The following is a 24,939-nucleotide window of genomic DNA, read 5'->3' as shown; positions in this document are numbered from 1 at the left end:
ATTATTTCATTAATTCAGCTACTCTAATTATCACATATCATATGAGAATGTTACATTGTATTTTAAAAAGTTCCAGAATCCATTTTGATGGAGAAACGCAGGACAATCTGTTTGGAGGATTTTGCAATCCTCCAAACCTTCTCAATACAAACTCCTCTGGTAACCTGAGGTGTTGCTCTAGCATTATATAGGAACTTCATTTATCCACTGTGGAAAGAGCGACTGCAAATAGATGATTGCAAATAGATAATCTACAGGTTTAAAATCAGCACGAGGGTAAAAGTCCATCATAAAAACAGTTTGCACACAAGTAAACATACCAGTTAGTTTTGCACTCTTCAAAATGCTGAAAGATTAAAATTTCTGCACCCCTGTGACTGACAGCTAGATCCTTTGCTGGAGCTTTTCTTACGCAAACTCCATCACTGACTATCAGTAAGCAAATCTTGTGATTTATTTACTGCTCCATTTCCACCAAAGTAGATACCTGGGTTCATAAAACTGTCTGCTATGTAATAATTTCTGCAATATAAGACAAAACCACCATTGTGGCTAATCCATTGCAAAACAGGATCCTGGGAAGTATTTATGAATCTCCTGCCAAACTGCTTAAATCATGACTTTGTCACAAGCATCATATGTTTATAATCTTGTTATGATATTGAGCCTTCATACAGCTGGTTTTTTATAATACTTTTGTAGCCTGTTTAAAGCCATCTGGTGCACGTATTGCCAGGTATACGTGATGTTGTTGTTGTTGTGACTACACATGCACCCTCAGCATGCTCATGGTATTTTCTCAGTGTATGGCAGTACAGCTGAAGTTAAATCATGTCATTATTTATTTGTACATGGTGACTACATATGTTCCTGATAGCCACATGTGAGAATTGCTGTTTTAGTTTGTCATGTCTTCACATTCAGATCCTGAAAGCTACACAAAAATGTTGGATTGGTCTCCACACAAGCCAAACATTGATATGCAGCTTTGGGTTTCTTCTAATGTCATAAGCTTTACTGTGCTTTTATAAAGCCTAAGTCTTTAACTATAATTCTAATAAGTAGGTTTAGGAACACAGGACTTTTATCTTCTGGTTACTTGCAAAAAGCTTGCATTTGGAGATCATCTTATTAGAAGACCAATGATACATGGTCTTCTGATGATAAAAGATTAGAGTTGAGGTTTTATCTGTATTTTGCCATGTATTATTTAAAGGCCATGATTTGCTTATAGTCTACTTTTTTAATACCATTTTATGATTGGGTCACTGCAGTATTTAGAACCTGCAACCAAAGTCGAGGTTGCATTACCTTGAATTCTGAAAAACCACATTAAAAAGGAAGCTTCTGCTTGGCAACTGAAATTAAAAAATCCTCAGGGACCAGGGAGGGAAAGAAGGACCTTTCCTGACTGATTTAATTATTTTTCTGTAGCAGAGTGACTTCTTCAAGGTCGGAGAAGAATTAAATTTCTATGTTGGTGAGCAGGTGGAAAAAGAAACAAAACAGAGGATGTTTAATCTGCACCTTCATGTGCAGCTTTTTTTACTGATTTCCTAAGGAAATAAGTCTTCTGTGAGCATGTTTGGGACTTTCCCTCACTTTTTTTGCTCCCCACCCATAAATTTTGGCCCAAATGATTAATAAAAATAAATCTGAAAGAGGAATGAAAGTCTCAAATAGGTTCGTCTTTCTATGAACTTTGTGGAAGCAGATGCCAGAAGGGAAGAAGAAATCATCTAATTGGTCTTGCTACAGTAAAGCTGCAGCTTGAGCACACATTCGCAAGACAGAACTAATTCTATTCCTAAAAATGGGAAAACTTTTAGGATGTCAGATCAGCTCTCTTCCTATTTTGCTATAAGGCTCTGGAACACAATCACAGCTGTCCATGCAACAGACACTAGTTTATTTGACACCGATGTGGAGTGAAATAAAGAGGTGTTCTTGGGGAGAAGTCCTGATGCAGAATGAAGATACTTTTCTGCACCTTCAGGACTTGCACCCTACAAGATAATGGAAACAAATGATGTTGGTTTGCTCAGGGGTGGTGTTATTTCTTGGTGCAGATCATAGAGGCAGCATAGACATAATCAACACAGAACTCACACTCTTTAAACAAAAGATGCTGATCACAGGAAAGCTGGGCATATGTGTAGATGTGTGAGTTAGGGACATGGTTGGACTCAATCTTAAAGGTCTTTTCCAACCTAAATGATCCTCTGATTATGATTGTGGAACCATTTGTTTAATGATAATGCTGTTCATGATTACATACGGTAGGGAGAAGAAATTCCTTGGGGAGGGCTTTGGAAACCTTTCTCTTAAACTGTAAGCCACTGGATTGTTTCTTTTTACAAACGAATTGGAACATCCTGAATCTTTGATTTTATGCTAATTTTCCTTCATATGGTCTGTTTCTGTTAAGAACCTAGACTGTAGCTCTGCAGTGTGTCATGGTAAGGAGCATGTAGATCAGTGCCATGTGTTAAATCTGGAAAGTTTCTTCACTTTTTTTTTTTTTTTTTGCTTGGTTTGAGGCAGCTTGTATTAAATACTTTACCCCTCCCTTTTTTTCCTCAGTTGTATGGTTAGGAATTGCTTTATAACTTGTGTATCCTGTGGTAGTGTTTAATATTAGTTAGAAGTTTGGCCATCCATACTTCCCTGAAATCTAATGTTGGTTTTCATCGATGGGGATTTCCTGGGTGCTCACATACCTTTCTTTTGTATCTTCTCTCCAGATACACATCTTGGGTAATCACACCACTGTTATGGTATAAGCTGTGCAGTTTAACTTCTCCAATTATGAGACTATTTGGTCACTGTCAAGACATTTGCTCAATTATCTTGCAGAGAATTTGAACACAAGTGTCAAACATGGTTGACTATTAAGTTCATTTCATTTATCATCCTTCTAAGGAATTTCATCCTGTTATTCCTGACCAAAGAGTTTTTCAGTATAGTAGGCAGAGTTTTCAACCTCAACATAAGCAATTTATGTCTGTTCTTTTTTTTTTCTTCAGCACTGATGATTATGTGTCCTTATAATTAAAAACATCAAACATATTCACTACCAGCTGAATTTTGTTATTCTTCTCAAATTATAGAATCTTAATTCCTCTGATCTTTTTCATAACCCTTTCCACACTTTTTTTTTAGAATTAATTTAAACTGGTGGGTAGAACTGCACATCATATTCCCGAACAGATCTTGCCAGGGCTTTGTATTACATCACAACTACCCTTCCTGCTTCTGGAAATTACACATGCAGTCTATGAAAGGTCACGCATCCTATGTCTGCCTCACAATGGTTGCTAACAAGACTGCTGTGATTGCCTGGTTTTATCTGAAGGGTATTTTGGCAAGCTTTCTGCTTTGATAATGTTACTGAAGTTTCTTGTAGCTAATACTTACTTGACTGGAGGCACTCTGGCTAGGCCATACGGAATTAAAGTTTTTAGGCTCACCTCTGGGTATTAGGGATTGGACTTGTATATTCCAGCTGCTTTTTGGAAGAGGTAGAGTGTGTTCACAATGTACATACGGCAAAGAGTGTCTGTCGTTTGCCCCAAATCTTTATCTATTTTAGCACTGTAAAGAGCTTAATCTTCATGAAGTTGTGGGAAATTTACTTAAATCCATTCTAAACTGAGCACCATATGCCTCTTGACAAGCAGCAGTGCTGACCTCAGCAACTCCTGTCCTGCCCCTCTGGCCACAGCTCCAACTTTTGAGCAGGCCTGAAATGTTTTGGGGTTTTTTTGGGTTGTTTGGTTTTTTGAGTCCACATTAATTCCATACTCTACTTCAGTATTGCCTCACAATGGTTTGAACCACCAAAAAGCAAACGAGTGTCTGGGAGAAGATGCAGAACAGGGATGGGACCACGCAAAGCTCACATCACCACTCTGAGAAGTGTCTGTTGAACCATTAACTTCAGTCATCACCACCCCGAATGGGACTGCAGAGCTGTATGTACATCAGGCTGCTTAAATGAAACCAAGTCATTCACTGGGAGCGTCTATTTTTGCCTTAATAGGTGTGAGCTGAAGCAACAGGCTTATGCTGAAACTCCTAATCCAGAGCAGGTATATTGAGTATAAAAATATTCATGGTTATTTTCTACTCTTACCTCAATCAAGAAATAAGCAAAAATGAGCCTATCCTAAATTAAAAGCATGTACGTCCCATAGGTTATGTAGAACGAGATGAAAAGCTCGGTATTATTTGAGTAGCCAGACTGCGAGTTCAGAGCTGCTGTAGCGTAGCCTAGAACATCGAAACGAGAAAAATCCCATTTGCAAACAGACGAAGCCTACTACAGATCAGGCGGTATTTGGACAACAAAATGGCTGTGGCTGTGGCAATAGGTGATCCACAGGAGCGCAGCTGGAAGGAGGGGAGCGGGGGAGCCCCAACCCCGCTCTCCGGGTCCGGTGCGCGGCCGCGCTGGGGCGCGGAGGGGCCGTGCCGCAGTTAGCGAGAGCCCGTCTCAGGGACTTACTGCGGGGCGCTGCGAGACGCGGGGCGCGCAGCCCTGAGGCGCACACGGCCGGCGGCTGCGCCTTCCCGGCGGGGCTCCTCGGCCGCCGGCCGCGCTCCGCTCCGCCGGGCCGGGCCGGGCCGGGCCGGTGCCGGGCCGGTGCCGGCGGCAGCGCGGGGACTGCGCGGGTCCGGCGCCCTCGGGGCGGGCGCGGGCCCGGTGCCGGCGGCGCGGGGCGCAGGCGCGGGGGGCGCGGGCATGCGCCGTGTGCGGCGGGGAGCCCGATCTGATAGGGAGCAGGGGCTGACACTACCCCCGTGTGGGCGGCGGAACGTCCCGAGGATGACGTGCGGCGTTCTCGAATCCCGTGTCTCGCTCGCTCGCTCGCCGCCGCCGCCGCCGAAGGAAACGGGAAAAGCAACAAGGAGGCAGGAGCAGGCGCGGCGCCATGGCGGCCCTGGAGCGGCCCGTGCCCAGTCCCGAGGCGTTCCTGGGCCAGCCCTGGGCCGCCTGGGTGCGGGAGGCCGCCCCCCCGCACGCGCACGGCGCCGCCCCCCCGCACAGTAAGGGCAGGGACCGGCCGCGGTCCGGCTCCGCACGCCGCTCCCCCCGGAGCGGGGCCGGGGTCCGGCCGGGCCGCCCCCCCCTCCGCTCCCCTCCCTCCTCCAGCCGGGGCCGGGAGGTGCCGCCCCCCCGGGCGCTCAGCTGACGCTCGGCCGAGCCCCCGTGCCATGTGTGCGGGAGGCGCACGCCGCGCCGCGCCTGCCGTGCCGCTGCCCCGCGGCGCTGGGCCGGCGCCGCGGTGGGGGAAGGGGGCGAGGGGGAGGATGCGCGGAGGGGCCGGAGGATGCCGCGGGCGGGGAGGGGGGGGCGGCGAGGGTGCTGCCGCGGGGGGCCCGGCGGGTCCGCTCCCTGGCAGATGCTCCGACCATTGTGCTTTTGCTGTTGCAAATAGAAACACTGCTCACCTCCTCACCTCTCCTCCTCCCCTCGCCAAACAATAAATGCACACCTCAAGGCCCTCGGCGCTTCCTCACTCTGCTTCTCTTCTGCAGGTGTAGATCTGGAAGAGACTGGAAAGGAGGGTGGAAAAAGCAGGGAGGTTATGAGGCTTAATAAAGAAGGTAAGTGGATAGTGCTAGCACACCTCTCTACCTGTCTGTTTCTCGGTGGTTGTGAATGACTGTGGTTTGGCCTTGACAGGGTGGTCTGATAGCATATGGATTTCTCTGCCGTGAAGAACGTTTCAGGGTTGGATACATGCAGATGACTGTCACTGTGTCAACTTCTTTTGAAGTACGGGTATAACAGGTGTATACATGTAACTGACAGACGTGGTAAAAGATAAGACAATTTTGAGGCAAAAGACAACTACACATCAGTGGCCATATTGGATTTTTTTGTGGACCCTGTCCCTTGGTGCAACGTTCCAGTTGCTCATGTGAAGATAAGCATATAAACTTTAAACGTTAGATGGTTATTAGCGACATAGTGGAGATGTTTTCCCTTGCAGTGAGAAAGAGTTTGTTACAATCTTTGAGTTCACTCACTTTTGCTCAAATCACATTTTATTCTTCATTTGCACTGCTGAGTGTGACCTACAGCCAACTGAGCAGCCAGCATCAAACATTATCTTAGGTTGCACTAACCTGTGCATATTATACAAAAACAAATAAAATTAGTCATTTGGGCCATAAGTTCTTCTGGTACCATCAGTGTGAGTGGGCAAATTCCAGGTCAGTGGTGTTTGCCAATATGCCAGGCCTGTCACAGCTCTGTCAGCTGTGAGAGGAGAAACATTTTGTTTGTGATGTGTGTCATTAACATCATGCCGAGGTAACACCTAATGCGACTAGTGAAATGGTTCAGGACGCTTTTTCAAGTAGCTCTGTGTTTGTTTCTGTTTCGTTAAGAAAGTGCTTTATGTGTGCAGTGTCTGTGTCTTGGGAAATATTTCTTGGGAAGTCAGTTCATATTGAATGATCCCATTACAGCAAAACTTCGGTGTGACTTACTCATGCTGAGAGAAATCCCGCTATTACCTGAAACGTCTTAATATATATTCTGAAATGATGTTAAGTTTCTCGTTACATTACAGTTGTCATTACACGTGCGTTTGATTTTGAGCATCTTGGCAACTCATAGGAATCTTATGTTTTCTAAACAAGCTCTTGAAAAAAGAATGAATTAATGAGTAATGTAGATTAGTGTGATAAATTACAAAATTGCATGGAGTACGCATTAAAGTTATTTAAAATACCCTAAAACTTCCTTTTTGAAAGACCTTTACAGAGATGCCAACACAATCCTGTGTTCCTATCTTGATTCTTACGTGCCTGAACTTCTCTATTTTGTCGGCCCAAAGATAAGTTAGCAGCAGAACTGAGATTTTCGTGTAGTTATTTATAGGTGAAAGGTTCAAGGCTTTGTACATCTATCAGTAATGTTGATTCAGAAATAATTGAACAAAAATCTTGCTGCTTCTGCTGTGCGTTCATAAGGAGCTTAATTTGTTGAGATAAAGTGTTTTGTGCACAGAAGTCTTTGAACACAAATTCCTATTATAAGCTTGGGACATAAAGGTTGAGACATCTCTGCTCCTTAGTTACACATAATAATCAAATTGTTTCCTAGAAAGATTCAGTTTAAATTATCAGTTCTAGTCTTGTTTGGGTTTTGGGGGAGGTCAGAGGCTCCATCAAAGGAGCTCTATTTAAACTCACTATCCAGAAAAATTACTTCCAAACAAAGCGTAATGTCATTGCTGACATTATGATCATGACAGGTGTGAAGCACTTACTGGCTTTTATAGTACTTATGTCATAATACCATGAAAAAAACACCCCAAATTGACTGTTATATTTAGAAAATAAAAAGCCTTAGGGATGTTATTGCTTTCAAGTAGTAACTAATGTTAGATCACTTAGAAAGAGCTTCCATGAAGTTTGAATAAATTAGTATGTATTGAAATATTTCTACTATATTCACTTAGGCAGTCTGTTAATACCGGTGTTTTCACCACACCCATCTGTGTGTCTGAACACTCACTGTAAATCTTCCTTGGGCCTCACAGTCCTTACTAATAAAGGCGGGGAAAAATTTCAAGAGTTAGATTAGTCTGCAGGAAACATTTCTCATGTATTTGCAGAAATGCTTGTGCTTTTACTCTGCCCTTGCTCACGTGTTGTGTGACATGTTGCGTTTTTTTGCCTGCTTTGCTCACAGATGAGGGTTGTGGTTATGGTAGGTTTGAATACAAAACCTGACTCCTTTTTTTTACAATCTTACCGACTTGAGTAGACCTTTTTAGTGGCATCTCTGGTGCGAGGAGGTTGTAAGTGGTGTCTTAAAAAAATCAGATGTTACCTGTAACCTACTTGTATCAAGTAACCAGGGGTGACAGACGGACAGGATTTTAAGTATCAAAAATTATTGTCCTGTTTGATAAAGATAGTGTAAAACCTGATCTCTCTGCGCTTACTTCTTCTCATATTTGTCTACACTTCATCATCTTTAGTTGATGTGACCAGGTTTATGCGGCCACTCCTTTGTAAGCAGTATAGCAAGAAGGCTTTTTAGATGAGTGAAACTGTCTGCAGAGCATGGTGGGAGCTAAAGAGGGGGAATATGTTGGTCTTCAGACCATGACAAGGTGTTTCAGTTTGGTTTTGTAGAAAAACAGTGGTATTAGGTGGTTAAAAGTGCTTCTAGTTAGCTTGATCCCTGCTTCGCTGCCTGCTTTCTGGTTGTGTACCGTGTGTGTCTAGAGTGGTGGGCTGCTCTTCTTCCTCACTTTGGCCCAGGAGGGGACGTGGGAGGCAGCATTTCCTGGAGGTGGGGGTTGGAAGACTGCCTGCCAAGTGTCTGCCTGCCCAAGGGGTTGATACTTGCATCCCTGGGCAAAGGGGTCACAGTCTGACTCTGCTGTTCATTTCTGTAATGCAAGAGATGCAGCGAGGCCATGTGCCCCCTGTGCCCCATATTAAGGGTAAAAGTAAAGACGCAGAAGGTATTGCTCACTGCTTTCCTTTATTCTGCGATGTATATGTAGGCAGCATAGAGGGAGAGAAATTTCCTGAACGTTTGTTCAGTTTTCTAGACAGAATTGCTTTTTGCATGCTGACACTTACTCTGAGTTTTCCTATAGCAAATGCAGTCTGTCCACGGTTGACTTTTACTGGCATGTGGATTTGTAGAGAGGGGATTACAAAGTTCCAAGTGTTCACAGAAAATGAGAAATTTTATACATAAATGTTTGTGCCAGGAAAAAACCCAACTTATCTGCTTATCTAATCAGGAAACAGAAACTGTATTGTGTAACTTATCTGACAAATCACTACCAAGCAACCGGCTTAGCTAAAAGAGGGGTTATCAGAATTAGAGCAGCATTGAGAATTTATGTTGAATTTTAAAAGGTTGAATGGCATATTTGAAGAATTGAAGATTTTCTTGCAGGTAGCAGGCATAGTCAGAAGTCTGTATTTGAGAGTTCGTGTTCTGTAAAACATCACAGTTACTGTGTGCCTGAGGCAGGTACAGTCTTCTGTTATTATCAGCTGTAACCTGTAAATGATTATAGATTAATTTTGGAGGCTTGTGTTTTACTTTGTACAATATTTGAGAAAATGATGGAAGAATGAGATTTTTTTGGTTTCACGTACAGAACTTGTATTAATAATTGGTTTAGTAATTAGTGCAAGCGTTGAGTGCTGTGAGTGTTTGTGGGTAGACACAAGCTGTGAAGGAGCAAAAGATATCCCGTGTATCTTTGTGAATTACAGCAGAGTTAAATATGACCTATGGGATTTAGGTCTGTGTCTGCATACTTGGTGTCATACTCAACTTCAGTTTCCCAGTTCTGTGGGTTTGTACTATTGAAGTTTTAATCTGATGATGTGTGTGTTTTTTTCTTAGATAATCCTTTCACTAACCATATTAATTCATTATTGTTTGACATTAAGAATGTAATGTAAAAAATTCTGTTTTTCTGATTTTGTGTAAAGAGATTTTTATTGTTCCATCCCAAATTTGACCATTTTACTTTATGATTACACATGCAAACTGGAGTTTTAGATCCATTGGATGATTGTTTACAATGTATTTTTTCCTATTTTGACTTCCCACACAAATATCTGGTGGAAAGTTTTTTGATAAATCCTTTGGCAACGTAAGAGCAAAATTAAAGGGATACTGATTAGTTTTGCTTTCAGTATCTTTTTAATTCTTCAGAAAAATATCTTGATGATTTTATCACTCATCTTGGAAGAAGAAGTTAAGGAGGTTAGATGGTAGGGAACGCTTCTATAAGGGGAAAAAGGATGTGACATACAACATTTTACTTTATGAAAAGCAAGAGGAAGAGAACTAAAATTATTACAGGGAGCTTGTGAAAGAAGAGAAAACAAAACCAGCTGGTTAATGTAAGCATAGAGATTGGAGTTACCTTTAATTATTATTTATTTTTTTGTTTACTAGTGGTTTGCCCGTGGTGCTGTTTGTCTCCTTTAAAAACATACTAAACAAAAAAGATTAAAAGCATTCTTGTTTTACTCACCACCTTCATCTTCCACCTTTTTGTGGTAGTAGGGAATGTTAGGAAGGGCTGAGAGGGAAAGAAAATTATAACAAGGTTTACTTCAAAAGAAAGAAGTATTGAGTTTAGACCACCATAGTTGGTGATTTGGGGTTGGTTTTGATTTTGCAGTGGGCAAAAGAGAGGGTTGAATGTTGTATAATTTTCAGCCTCTTCTCTGTAAGCTAATACAGTTTTCCAGAGATATTGATTCTTAAACACATGTATTATTCTGTGGCGCTTGATGAGTGGAAGAACTGAGAATTGGCAGGGCACAGAACTGTGGCTATTTTCAGGAGAAACTTTTTCTTACCATTCTTATCTTTATGCTGGGAATAAGAACAGTAAGCAGAGTTCCCCATGCAGTCTTTGTTTAGCATGAGAAATGATAGTGGGATTGAATTCTGGTGTGCATTCTGGTGTGTAAGTGACTGATCAGTTCTGTATATGATATCTGGCTCTGATATTTGTATTTTTTTAATATGGACAGCTTCTGCAAGGGGGTGGCATGTCTCCTGGTTATGGCTGTCACCTCATTTAATGTGTTTCAAGGAATGATGACAGAGGAAGAATGAAACATAATGTATGATAGTGCCCAGAAAATTTAGTCAGAATTGTAGTTTATCTTCATAGTTACATAGTTATTTTCTGAAACCTGTCCTTTAGTTCTTCATCCCACACACTGGATAAAAGGAGTGGAGTAATGATAAGGCTCTCTGATCAGACATTCTGTGTTTTGAATCAGGATTTTGATGTTATTGAATATGTATCTAAAACTGTTGTACTGTATATGACTTCATTAAAAAATCTGGTTTTGTTAGGTGCACATATCTTGATGAAGTGTATTATTTGTGCCATGGTTGTTCTGAAGTGGTTAGATCTCCTGTTGTTTAAGGTACCTTTTTTTGATTATGTGGGGGAAAACCATGTGTGATTCCCTGTCAACTGCCAGCACTGTCACTAAGGATCTGTCTCTGACATTCCTTCTACTAGTTGTAATTTATAACCAGACTTGAGAAAGAGGGAAATTTATGTGTTTACTAGAGGGTACCCCAAGCCCTGCTGTCACTAAAGAAAGCAAATGACTTTGTGTATCTAATTTTGATTTAGATATAAAAACATGTGTGTGTCTTCTTGTTGATCTGTTTCTGTATGTAGTTAATAGTTTATAGATGAAATATAGATTTCTGTGTGTTAAAAAGAGACTACACAAGAGCTGAACCATTTCCACTGTGAAATGGAATAAATTCTTTGAAATAGGCCTTTTTTTCTAGTTAATTAAAATTTGGGCACTGTCAGGTAATTTTTTACCTTTGGGCAAAAAAATACTAGCCATTTAACCAAGGCTGAAGTGTATGAATGAGGTGAAAGCAGTGGAAAATCCTGTAGAAAACATTTCAAATTACGTTTTAAGTTGTGAATCACAGGAGTCCTGTAGGCAGAAAGCATAAGTTTCTGATAGTCAAAGTGAAAGTTTCTGGTCGTCACTGCATGCATTACTAAGGAAGATCACCTTCAGTAAAAATAGTATTGTTGCTGTGAGTGTTTCTTAAAGAGTTAACTCCAGTATAATTTTATCTGAATGCCATGACTATTCATTATTAAGAGTAATTTTGGAATAACTAGCAAGAAAGCTTTTTGGCTTGTATGGGCATATGAATTAAGTTACTGAATCTTGCTGTCTTCCAAGTTCAAATTGGTGCAGAAGTTCTTCAGCTTGTCTTTGAAAAAAATTATTTAGAAGTTAATAGTGCAGGATGCCAGGTGAAGCTGATGTCTTTAGGTAATTAATATGCAAAAAAACCCCTTGACAAATGCTGTCATGACACAGTAAGGGTGTTTGACAGAGGTCTATCAGCAAGTGTATAGCAAGAAATCTTCGATGGTTCTCTTGCTGGATGAGAAGGGTAGATGCTCTGAGAGTAAAAATGGCCCAGTTTTTTATCGCAGTGCTATGCAGCTGACTAAGCTGACTCAAATTGAAGGAAAAATCCAGCACAGCTACTTGCAACTGATACAGAACAGAGGAAAACCAACTATGGCATGAATAATTTCTCTCTTTTTCTTTTCTGTGTCACTTTCTATGGTTGATTTTAAGGGACTGGTTTTGTCATAACTTTTTGTATGGCTTATTAAAAGTCGTGCCTGAAAGCCACTGATATTGCTGGGGAAGTGAACTTTCTGATTGCTCTTGGTCTTGTACTCATAGAAATGTCTTCCTTATTTCTGAAATGTTTTGCTTATTATTCAGTAATTTCATTTCATATTTTACTAAGCTGTATTAATAATACACTTGGGCTTAAGACCAACACGTATTCCTATCTCTCTGTTTTCTTGACAGTAATTGGAATTTACAAGTATTTGGTCTTCCAGCTTTTTGATTTCTGTGTTCATTTATTTGCAAAGCGTGTGCTGTTTTGCAAAAAAAAGGGAATTTTCCTGGATCAGAAAGAGCATCAGCCAGAAGTAGCAAAGAATTTACCAACAGAAGTTCCAGGTTCTGCACAACTGCTGGTTCCAGTAGCTGTCTAGTGCAGTTTCACTTAGTCTGCAGGCCCCTCCTGAATCATCTGTAAAACGGAAGCAGTTGTATTGTGACAGAGCTGTGCGTGGTACACAGGGGCTTAGGCTGGCTTCCCTTTCCGTTCCCTGGGAGCAGGTGCTCAGCAGAAGAGACAGAAGAGTGACTGATGAAGTAGCATCAAGACGTAAGAATGACTGGCAAAGGGCAGGAGTTCATGGGGTTTGGTTCTGTGTGTTTTTCTTTATGTTCTTTTTTTTGTTTATATTACACAGTGTTTTATGTTTTCTGTCCAGTCATTCTTTCTCTTCCTTTTCCTACTGCAGGGGACTAGACATAGGAGGTAGGCAGAATCTGGGAATGTGAAGTTATATTTGGGTTGAACACTGCTAATGTCAAATCAGTAGTTGTTGAGAAGGTTGCTGGATCAAAATTCTTTTCTCTAGCAAGATAAAAGAGGATGGGACTGGAGCTCCAGTGACAGAATAAAGTGACTTGAGGTTGTCATCAGAGTGGTCAGAATGGAAGCTGAGATTTAAAGAAATGTTAATCATGATGCATGTTCACTTTTTAATCTCTGATAAGTGTCCTGTCCTCATGTGACTTTCAGGCTGGCCACTTGTGATTGTCTAGATTTGGTAGATTATCATGTGATAACATATTCAGTTGTTTCTTAAGCTGCACTTAGTTATATCTTGCTGCGACAGAAGGATGCAATGATTTACATCTGAAAAGTTTGTTGGACCCATGCCACCACAGCAAACACTGACAGAGCCAAAACCTTGTTTGTTTGGGTCTGATAATGGAGATAGAGGACAATGATCTGGAAGAATATAAGTAATTGATCTGTTACTGCAATGACTAGGGAGGCAGTATTATTATTTGCATGATCGTAATGCCTAGCAGCCCCATCAGGCACTAGATGCTACTCTGCAGAGTACCAGCAAAGGGAGGAAGGGTGTGTGCTTGTGTGTGTTGTGAAATTGTGCTGCAGAGAACTCATTTTTTAATGTATGATGAGGCAGGAGTTTCAATAATGACAAACAAAAGCATTTAGTTGCTCAATGTGGTTGACTTTAGCCTAAGCTAAAGTGACTTTCTTAGAACTGTAGCATGGAAAACTTTAAGGTGAAATTTGGATGGCAATGAAGTAATTTTGCAAGAGCTTGGAAGGTATCCTTACTCAGGTGTGGAAATTGGCCTGAACGAAAATACAAGCTTATTGTTGAAAGCTTCATAAACGGATACTGACATCATGAACCAACTGGAAATGTGAGTAAATGGCGTGACAGCAAGTAGGATGTGGACAGTTTAGTGTACATAAGACAGAGGAGCCTGGAAATCAAGGATGAGTTGTTCCCAATATTTGAATTTGGAATGGAGGATTGTGCGAAGAAGGATGCAGAGGGTACAGCAGTATGACAATACAGAAAAAGAGACTTTTGGAACAGTGTGAACAAGCAGGATAATGTTTGTCAACATGAAAAATAAGAAAATACAACTAATGTGATGTGAAGACAAACCTTTAGCTCTGAAGATGTTCAGGGCAGACTTTGTCCTAGGAATGCAAGACAGAGGGAATCATTTAGAGGTAGATGTAACCTGAATGAAGGAGAGAAGAGAGAAGCTTTAAGAGAGAAGCTACGGGCAAAGATGACATAGCAGTTTATCATAGTGTTTTATATCCGAATGATGGGCAAGTTGATTGTGCTGTCCAGGGTGATCAAGAGAGGAGGCAGAGAAAAGAGGGTAGGAGTGGTGAGGTCTAAATTCTGTTCCAGCTGTATTGAGCTGAAGCTAACAGCTACTCAGTGGCAAGAGGTGTCAGATAGAATGAGATTTTTTTTTTTGTTTGGACATAATTCTACTGTTTTTGAGACCTGTTCTCAGGAACTGAATGTAAAATTCTCAGACATAAGAGTAGCAGCAAAAGATACAGCTCAATGGAGACCTGCTAGAAGACCAAGGAAGAATAAGGAGCCTGCCAGTACTCTGTGAAGGAATTAGTACAGGAAGGATGGGCTGCCGGAGAGGGTAGAGTAATGGAAATCAGAAACAGAGAGTGAAAGCATCAAAAGGAGAAAAGCATTTAATTTTTATGAAGAACACACAAGGGTTATGGGTGATGGAAACGATTAATTTGTGATGTTGCAATAGTAAAAGGCTTTTAGACATTTCAGTGAGAATAGTTTCACTGTATTGCAAGGGACAGATGAAAGAAACTCACGCTGAAGTTAGAGACAAAAGTGCAACTTGTTATCAAACATAGCATAATAAGCTTAGAGGTGAAAGAAGGACAGGAAGAGTAATGTAGTTAGAGAATCAAGAAGTCAGAAGTAGATTTCCCAACACAGAAAAGACTGATTGACTGTCCTGGTGTTCTGTCAGAGCAGGGGGAGACAGGAGATGTGAGCTATGGGTGATGCGAGTGAGGCAAGGGGAGAGTGGGACAGATGTGTTTTATATCTATTGTACAAGGAAGAAGGGAGAGCTATAAGGGAGAGAAAGAGAGTGGGAAGAGAGAATGTGAAATGGTTATTATGTTTTCTCGCTTTCTCTTGGAATAAATATTTGCATTCTATTGCAGAGAAAGAAATAGATACAAAAGAAAAGGTTTGAGGAGTGAGTCAAAAGTAGGAAGGAAAAAGGCTGAAATTGCAGGTGTGGGTTCAGCTCAACTGGAGGAATGGCATAGATTAGTAAGCAGCAGTAGAGAGAGAAAATGTGCGATAACCTCATTTTCAGACTGGTTCTCTTTTCCACTGCAAATTCTAGGACAGGCTAGAATATAGCAAAGAAAATGGATGTTTTAGACAAGTGTGAGTTCAGGATTGGTAGAGTTGGACCTAGTATTGGCAAGCAGAGCAAAAACCATCTCAAAAAAAAAAAGCTCTTCAAGGAGAGAGAAGAGTGTCTGGTCATATCTATCATATAGCGTGATGGACGTGAAAGTAGTAGTTCTGTTCCTTGCAGTGCATCGTAAGTAGATAATATGTCTACGTGATTTGTTACATACTGATACTGACTTGTGCTTCCTGCTTCCAGAGCTGAGACAAGGCCACGGGATTGCATAATCGTGGACTGGGCCCCGGGTAATGTTGTACTGCTCAGGGTGTATCGTGAGAGCTTGGGCGCGGTGCTGCAGTAACCATGGTTGTATGGCTTTTGCTTGTCTTGCAGGGCAAAGCAGCTTGTTCCTGTCTACATGCTACAGGCAGGCATGCTTTATGATACAGCACTTTTTTTTTTTCTCTGAGAAAGCAGGACGTAGTAATTTTAGAGGGGTTACATGGAATGGCTGTCATTCATGTCATTCAGTGTCTAAGAAGTTAACCTCAGGTTTTCACATCTCTTTAGTAGATCTAAGCAACTGTTTAAAGAAGAGGAAAATGCTGTGGGAGAGATTTGTTCCTTCACACGCAGAGCATTGAGCTGATCCTTTGACTTGGAAGGCTTTATTCATTACCTTGCCTGCCTTTCCCAAGCAACTTTCTGCATGTCTCTGTATGTTATCAATGTTCAGTCATCCCAGCAGCTTATACACCATGCAGAGGTGCTGAGAAAACAGGGAAAGAAAAAAGACTTCAGATTTTCTCTCCAGGGTGTCTCAGGTGGTTGTTTTTTTTTTTTTGTGCACTATCATGAAGTTTTGTGGTTCTGATTGTATTCATGCTTTTGCTGTATTTTTGGCTTTTTAGAAGACTTGGAGAACCTTGGGCAAATATATTAAGAAACTGAATGCATGGCAATGGAAAAACATGAGGAGAAATGGGAGGAAAAATGTTTCAGCTCTTGAAATTATGGTGAGCTGTGTGTATAGTGCTTTTAATAGAGTCTTCGAACATTCTGTGCTTGGTGTAAGTTTTCTTCAGTTTCTATCATAACTCACAACACACTGGGTGTGAACATTACCAAGCCTTTTAGGTATCTAAATTTTGAAAGAGGTAATGCAGCTTTACATATTTTTGGGTTTCTTGCTCATCAAGAAAAATTATTCTTGACTGCATTCCTCAAGGAGGGAATGCTACGAGTTTTATTTTGTGGCATTTATTATTCTTTCCAGCTTTTCAAGATACCTGTCACTATTCTGACTGTTTGTTTTCCAAGCTCCTTGGCAAATCAAAGGTATTGTAAACTTTTATTGCTTTCCTGGAAGGTAAGAGTATATCCTCTGGGGGACTTCTTGTAGGCTTTTCATTTGTTTTGAGTGGGTTTTTTTTAAAATTCCTTGTAATTAAGCATGTATTTGGAAAAGTTCTAAATAGATGCGCCATATATGTGTTCAAATGATGTAATGTGTGTGTTAGCTTTAAAACAGCAAGATATGGGCTGTATTTCTGAGAGCTTCCAATACATTTCAGACAAAACCATAAGCAGTGTGTGTTGTGAAGACAAAAATCAGTCTATGAATGTTGAAAAATTTCATGCAGTAAGCTATTTTAAGGAGGAATTTCAAGGAGATAGGGAATAATTAGTTGATGTGGAGGAAGGAGGCATCAAAGCTGATAGTATAGCACACAGGAAAGCAGCATACAGAACAGATTTCTAGTGAAAGCAGTTCATTTGTAAAAATAAACTCCCTGTTTTGTTAATATTGTCTTACTGTCTCGGAGCTGGAAAGCAAAACTAATTGTAATTGCCAGACTGCAAAGATAACATAAATATTGAAAGATATATCTTAATTTTTCTTAACTCTGTTCCCTAAACATGCCCTCTGTTCTCCAAATACTTAAACATTCCCTTTATTATTGGGTTTCAGCCTCATCTGTTCTCTTGAATAGTGCCCTAGTTTTGCTAGTAGGCAAAAAGTGAAGAGAAACTAACACATTGTGTACACAGCGTTTGTCATTCTTTTACACTCTTTCTTCTGTATTAGCTCTTTTCTGCCTATTTGTATATTACAGGCTTGGAGGGTAAGTGACATGCAAAATTCTAAGCAGTTTTGACTCATGTTCTCAACTACCAACCTTAGAACGAGCCTGTTGTGTCCAAATTTCTCTAAAGTTTAAATTCTTTTGAGGAGAACCCCTTTAAATGTGGGCTTTCCATGGCAGATTTCTGACGCACCATGTGTAAACATAGTGTGCTGTGAAAACAATACACAGAACAAGTGCTTTTAAAAGCTTGCTTATTTTAGTACTGGGAGGTTATGAGAGAGACTTTCCCTGTGTTCAAAATCATTATATTGAAGCTGCTTTGGGTAATAGTCAGGACAATGTGTATCTATCCAGAGGAAGGCTATGAAATAGGATTCATGTCAATGTGAGGAAAAACAAAGGGAATGAGTGGATGGGAAGAAGTCACAAGAAGAAACAAGTTGACTACTGATGTTTATAGATCACATCTCGTTGTAAAGAGGCCCAAGGTGTCCTACCAGCTATGTGCAGAAATTTTTTGTCACTGGAGGAGGATGGGCAAACATGTCTGCTGCTGCTGAAAGACAAATCATACCTGCACTGGCACTAACTAAAAAAACACTGAAGCCTACTCTGTACTGATAGGGTGTAATCCAGTCCTCACTGAAGTACGTTATTGCATAACAATTTCGAAAGGAAAGGAACGATGACTTATTTCTAGATTACAAAGAGAATACAGGTACATAGAATGTATGGGGGGGGGGGGGGGGGAAGAAAAAGCACAGTACCAGGGCACATTACCTTTCCTAATGACATAATGACAAGCTGTGGCAGGCTTTATTGACTAGCACTCTGTTTACTGTTTTTTAAAAGTCAATGCTGCCATCAACACCAAATTTTACTTACATTACTTTACTTACATTACACCAAATTTTACTTACATTAAAGTAAGGACTGACATACTTCAAAATACATTGCTGGGGTTTATCTTTCTCTTGAAGAACAAGTTACCCAAGCCACAATTAGAAGAATAGGTCAGTTCTTATTACAACAAAAACCCACAGTACTTCACTATATTCTAGCAAGTCACCACTTATTCTAGTATGGTGCTTTTCAATAATTTTTAAATTACTTAAAGGCAGAATTTGATGTTACTGCTCCAAAAGCTAGATTGCTTGCTGCTTTTCTGTGCAAACATTACCATCATCTTTTCTGCACCTGCTGTACCACTGAGGACCATGGACTTTACCAGATATGATAGAATATCTTATAATCTCTAATTGGATTTTTTGGGGGCAGTTATCTTTTTGTTGTGTTGTGAAAATTATCTTCGTGATCATCATGATTCTAGATACTTCATGATTTTACTTGGGTTTCTTTTTCATCCAGGATAGGAAGGGGATCTAGCTGGTGATACGGTAATAAATGAAGATTATAACTGGCAATTAATTTTCACTACATGGGTAGATTTATAACATTAGCAAATCCTGCATGACTAGCCTGCACCTCTGCCTTTTGTCTGGAAGAAAACTGGCTTTAGCCTGAAGCAATTTTTCGTTGTGCCCACTGGATTTTGCTAAGAATAAAACCTGCTGTGACCACCCAGCACCTCAAGAGGTGAATATATAAGTGAACATCAGAACTCCATAGTGCAAAATAGGCTGGGAATGTTGAATTTATTGAATGAAATAGTAGTTTAAAGAGGGAGCTTTAAATTGGGTAACTATTACATGATTGCAGTGTAATCTTTCTCTCTGCAGTTTTTGTCTTGTAAAATACAGACGCTGAATTTATACGTTTCATCGTACTTGGAGGTTATGCAATTGGGATTAAAAATACATATATTTTTCATTACAACAAACAAGTAAACTCGGTCATGGTCCATTCTGATTTTTTTGTATTTGGAAGAACTAGGTAGAATATAAGTAGAGATGGTAGAATTGCTTTTGAGGGTTGATTAATTGAAGTTGATTAAAGGAAGTGTTACTCCTTGTGTAAAGCAGTCTTGAAAGAGGCTGAAAGTGCATGACTGGGAGCATAGGGGGAGGTGAATACTGCGACATTTTTTACAGCTTTACTGAAGTGTTGTATCCCAGTTCTTGTGTCCACATCTGGTATCGGAAAAACTGGACGGAGTTCAGAAAAAATCTGCTTTAATTTGAGGCCTGGATAATCAGCTTTAGAATGGAAGATTTAAGAAGCTCAATCTATTTAGTTTATCAACAGACAGTAGAGGCTACCTGATAAGTCTATAAGTACTTAGACAGGGCAAAGGTATCTGACAGTTTGATGATTCTTTCTCAGGTAGATTAAGGGGATTCTTGTGGCTGAAAGCTGAAGCTAGATCAGTTCAGACTAGAAATAAGATGCAGTTTTCTAATGATACAATTAAATAGGAACAGCTTATCAAGGGGTGTAGTAGACTCTTGCAGAAAATCCTTGCATAAGGCCCTGGTCCTTTCCCTGGAAGCACACAGTATTTTAACCATCCAGAAAGTTTGGGTTTGAGGCTGAAATAGTATGATTAAATTCTGTGGCCTGTTTTATCATAGAAAGTCAGTACAGTTCATAAGGAAGATTTTTGTTGTCACTCCCTAAAATTTCATACATTGTCACTGCTACTTTTGTTAAAAAAAGAAGTTCATGTGAAAGATGAGGTGATAAAAGCAAAAAGAAGCTTTCTAATATGGTGAGTGAGAAGGGACTATCCTTTAACAGCAGGTAAAAGATGAAGTAAGACTTTCCAATCTTGCTTTGTGTTTTTCTGGTAATCAAAACCACTAATATCCCTCCACTCATGAATTCTAAGCATAACTTAACTATTCACCATTGTAGTTGTTGGCCTTTTCAGAAGCATTGCAGATAGTTTGTGCCTTCTCATTGTAAGGTCAGGTAATTGACAGCTGGACCCAAATGCCTTGGTTGACTTTGTTTGCGTAGCAAAACAATCTTTGTCAGCAGGTTTTCCCTGGTGCTGCTTTCTTGGCCATGGATTTATGAGAACATAGCAAGTCAATCTTTGTGGTAGAGTAAAAGGCTCTGTAATTTCTAATGAACTGTATGAGAACTCATTTTATCCTAGTTTTGCAAAAGAGACAGTAGGAGTTGTTTGAAGGATATTAGTATTTGAATCATTTAGTTTGCCTCTTTTTTATAAAATCATCACCAGTATGAGTGAAATAGTCACATTTTTTCTTAGTTATGCCAACAGCAAGGCCAATCGGTGCTGATTTAAGGTAGATTCAACTTACATGGGAAATGTTGTGTATGTGGGGTTAAAGGAAGTACCTAACCTGCTATTAGAGGTTTTCCCAGCACAAGTGGTCCTATAACTCTTGTAAGCACTGTATACAAAATAAGTGAAGAGCAAATGCGCTGCATCTCAAGTTTATAAATTCTTCACCGTCATCCTCTTAGCAGTATTGCTGCCTCCAAATACTGTAAAAAAAGATGGTGTGAATTGGTGTTCAAAAAAAGAAAACAGGCAATATTGAATTTCTTTCTATTAAATATCAGAGTTTAGGACTTACACACCCAACAAAAACTGAAGAATTTCAGTACTGTGGAATAGACTTTGTTGCTGGTTTTGCTGCAGTTGGAAGGGTTAAAACAAACTGTGAACTGGACAATGAGGTTTGTTCCAAATATGTGTTGGTGTGTGTTCTGTTGTAGAGCCATGTGAACTTTGATGCCCTGTGTGGGCTTTTTCTGGTTGGGAGTGTACAAGGTCACACATATCCTGTGCTACCTTGTAGTGATACCATGAGGAGATTCTACAGGTGCAGAAGGTCTGAGTCTTCCTCAGTTCCTTGTTGTTGCCTGTGACAATATTGCACAGCTTGATGGGTATCTGATCCACCAGTTTTTGGCTGGGTAATTAGAAAGTATTTAAAAGTTTACATTTGGAGTCACCTTTAATGTTACTTGCATAATGAGCTGGACTGAATGTTTGGACCTTGTCATGGTCTCCTCAATAGGTATATCCTGTTACCCAACAAATGTTGGATTAGGTCAGGATCTGCTGTAAGGCTGTGAAATACCAACAGCCATGCTAAGATCAATCAGATCTGGTCTGCTTAAACTTCCCAGCATAATTTAATCCATACCTGCATTCAGATAAATTCTATTTGAGACTGTGGCAAATATGACAACAGAAGATGATACTTGCTTTGACATAAGGCACTAGAAAGGGTAATTTCTAATATGAAAGCAAGAATTCAAGAAGGAGACTTGAAGCCCTGCAGGAGAGAGAGATTCATTTAAGAATGGATGAAATGTCAGATGAAGTTGTTCTGCTGGCATGGTGTGTCCAGCCAAGGCAGTGGTTTGCTGGGCTGTGTATTAGGCAGATCTGTATCACTATTGCTGTTGGATAAAGATCTTTAAAATGTATGGAACCTCAGTGGTACTGTAGAAAGCTCAAGGCTTCACCTTCCTATGAGGTACTGTTCCTCATGGCTGTTACTCAAACTGGAGGTCAAGAGCACCAAAGTTCTTACTTCTCATTTGCTTTCTACGGGAGCAAAGTACTTGTTGAAAAAAATCATGCTCTACATTGTCATGCCACAGTCTCAAAGTTTAAATGGATTAGGCCTGTCATCTTACAAAAGTAAACTATTCAGGACATTTTCTTGGCTTTATCAGTTTCCTGCCTACAAAACGTCAAGGCATCACGAGCCATGTGTTCCCATCTGATGTCTATTAATTACAAAAGAGCCCTACCTCTCTTCCTCACTCCCCTTGCCAAAATGCCACTGTATGCTTCTGCAAGAGACATGGCAGCAGTCATACCTGTACTGAAATGTGCCTGCTAATTTGCTAAACACTACATTCTTGATATGGCACATGGGTTAGCTGCTGGCACCAGAAGAGAACTATGTCCATCTCTGTGCCTCTGATGGAACTGAAACTCTACTTTCTCTACTGCCAGTCACCTGCTGAGAGAGAGTCACACTGACCTGTCAGGAGGAAAAAATGTTATCCTGACTCCTCAGGATGCTACAGACAGGATAGGTTCTGCAGTGTGGACATGGAGGTGTGCGACTGAAATACTTTGAGCTGATGTGGGAGCTTAAGGATGCAGAAAGCTAGTGCAGAATCCTGACAGTTGCATCAGGCCATCTTTTAAATTGTGTACTGGCAAAGTGCAATACAATTATTCATTTGCCGTCTGAAAAAGACATAAAGCACGCAACAAAGTTAGCTGGATTAAGATGAGGGATGGCACTGGACCGTTGCTATATGCTGAAAATCTGCAAGCAGATTTCCTAAAAATATATGCATATGTGTACACATGTATTCATATGTCTAGAAAATTGTCTGGAATCATGTTTGCTCTTGGGTTTCAAGATTTTTGTTTAGTATCTGGTGATTCAAAATGACCCTTTTTCAAGGTATCACTTACGTTCCCTAATCTAATGTTACAACTTTTATACAGTCTGCTTGGGGCTCTTTTGCCTAAATGAAAAATGGCTTTAATCTGTGATACATTTGAGATTGTTTGTTTTATTTGACTAGTTATATTTTACTACTTTTAAAAATTGCAAGAAATCATGCTATTATTTATTTGTTTCTCTTTTGAGTTTCTTATTTTGCTCCAGCTGCCTCTTTTAGCTGGTTTTAGCTATAAAAAGTATATATTATATACCCCTAAGTGGAACTGGTGTTTGGGAGTTGGTAGAGGTGTGTGTCTGTATTTTATATATCTGATATTTTAAGACAATCTTTGTCCATTGTCAGTATTTCAGGTGAACTGTTTTCCTTGCCAGAAACAGCTTCCTGAGAATTCTTTCAGTGATATTGCAGTAAAAACAACAATTGAAAAAGAGCAAAAGCCTATACCTTTTTGTATCGATACAAAACTTTCACATGAGATACTGGTTTGAAAGATGTCTAGGGCTTAAATATATTTACTGTCAGCATTTAGTATATTGTCTTGCAGGTGTTGGGAACAGTTTGCTCTTGTCTTTATTAGCATCTGAACTGTTTCCTGCCCTGATCAGGTGACCTGTAGTTGACATCTGCTGTGAGTTAAACATTGTTGATTCCTTAGTAGAGATCTTTCCCTGTGGCCTCTGGACAGTGAGTCTGGCTGGGCACGTGTCACTGTGATTTGGCATTATTGGTTTGTTTCTCTCTGCATATCACCTCCTTTGGGAGTGTAACAGTAAATGGACGGAAACGGGGTTCAGAAGAAAATCAGATCTCCTGATGTCCTAATGTAATAAAATACCTAAAGTCTAGAGGCTTTTTTTCTATAAAGGCAAATAAGGTAAACATGATACTTCTGCATTTAAAAAGTGCAGCCACCTTTTAAGGATATTGTTGGTTTCATTTCCGTTTGGTTAACGATTTACCCTTTCAGAACCAACAAATGCAGTTTTAATGCTTTAGTAACACACTTCTCTAAAGCACTTGGCAGGCTGCATAATAAATTAAGTCTCTCAAGCTTTCTGTGAAGCATCACAGATGGAGAAACAGAGAAACATGGAGAGGCCAAGTAACTAGCTCCAGACATATAAGATAAATCTCTAGTTGTGTTGCTGGAGTGCTATGCTTAAATACACCTGCATATGGAGATTGTGTGAGGCTGAGGTGAATAAAAATAAATAAATTGATGCAAATAATTGCAACACATGACATGTTTTCAACAGCATTCACTTTAGACATAGATCTTGTTATTTACGCAGCATAGCTAGTTGTATCTGCATAGAAGCTAAATCCTCCTCACCACTGATATTTTTATGAAAGATGATGGAGGACCAGGTATGTATGCGGGAACTTGGGGACTGACCAGCCCCAGCTTTACACTGCTGCTGTCAAGTTAAGTTTTAATTTTCCTTTATTTGAGGAGAGAAAAACTGCTTTTTGGTCTCTCCAGAAAGTGCCTGTCTTAAAGGACTGTCTTTGAGAGGAGATTTTGTTATCAGAATATGTGTACTTTATTTCTTATTGTTCTTGTTTCGTTTAATTGTTTTTAAAATTTGCTGTACTTGCGGTCAACCAAATGTAGGTACTCGGCAAAATCCAGGTCTCTTGTCAGGCGGCGCTGGCAATCTTGCCTTGGAGTATGCAATGTATACAGGAGTATCTGTGGACTGCACTCCAGTAACCTGTGTACTGAAACCTCAGATACCTTTGAAATCTGGGGTTCTTTTTCTTCAGAATTTGTGTTTAGATCTACAGAATTGGCAGAGTATCAGTTTGATGCTACTGTGTGTGCTCCGTAGCTGGAAGGAGGCTTTCCTTCTCTTTAGCCGGTATCAGTTAATTATTTTCTTTTTAAGAAAGCAAATTGATTAAGAGTGCTCCTATGGAGTTGGTTCATTCAGAGAGACATGTTGCAGCAAGGAACTTGCTTGTTGTGTTGTACATGATATCTTCTTTTACATAGTTTTGAGTTGTTCCTGGCTGCTTTTTTTTTTTCCCCTCCATAGCTTTGTTTTAATTAGAGAGGTTTGAGCAAGTGAAAGGATGGAGTGGGCTAGAATTGAGTGGAAATTAC

At 40.2% G+C, this 24,939-nt stretch overlaps 1 protein-coding gene across 3 annotated transcripts in view; it reads left to right on the top strand.

The window, feature by feature from the left end:
• The first annotated feature begins 4,811 nt into the window (after positions 1–4,811).
• Positions 4,812–24,939, top strand: part of ATXN7L1 (ataxin 7 like 1) — a 110,610-nt gene continuing 90,482 nt past the window's right edge. For all 3 annotated transcript variants that reach the window (XM_066182861.1, XM_066182858.1, XM_066182859.1), the window contains exons 1-2: positions 4,812–5,049; positions 5,542–5,610. In XM_066182861.1, coding sequence (XP_066038958.1) covers positions 4,935–5,049; positions 5,542–5,610 — 184 coding nt within the window. In that variant the 5' untranslated portion in view covers positions 4,812–4,934. The remainder of the gene's footprint in view (positions 5,050–5,541; positions 5,611–24,939) is intronic.

Source organism: Chamaea fasciata, unplaced genomic scaffold (genome assembly GCF_029207755.1).
Source record: "Chamaea fasciata isolate MVZ Bird 193981 ecotype frontalis unplaced genomic scaffold, bChaFas1.0.hap1 SCAF_5, whole genome shotgun sequence".
Lineage (NCBI taxonomy): Eukaryota > Metazoa > Chordata > Aves > Passeriformes > Sylviidae > Chamaea > Chamaea fasciata.
The sequence above is the reverse complement of the archived record's forward strand: the minus strand, read 5'-3'. Positions and strand labels throughout refer to the sequence as shown.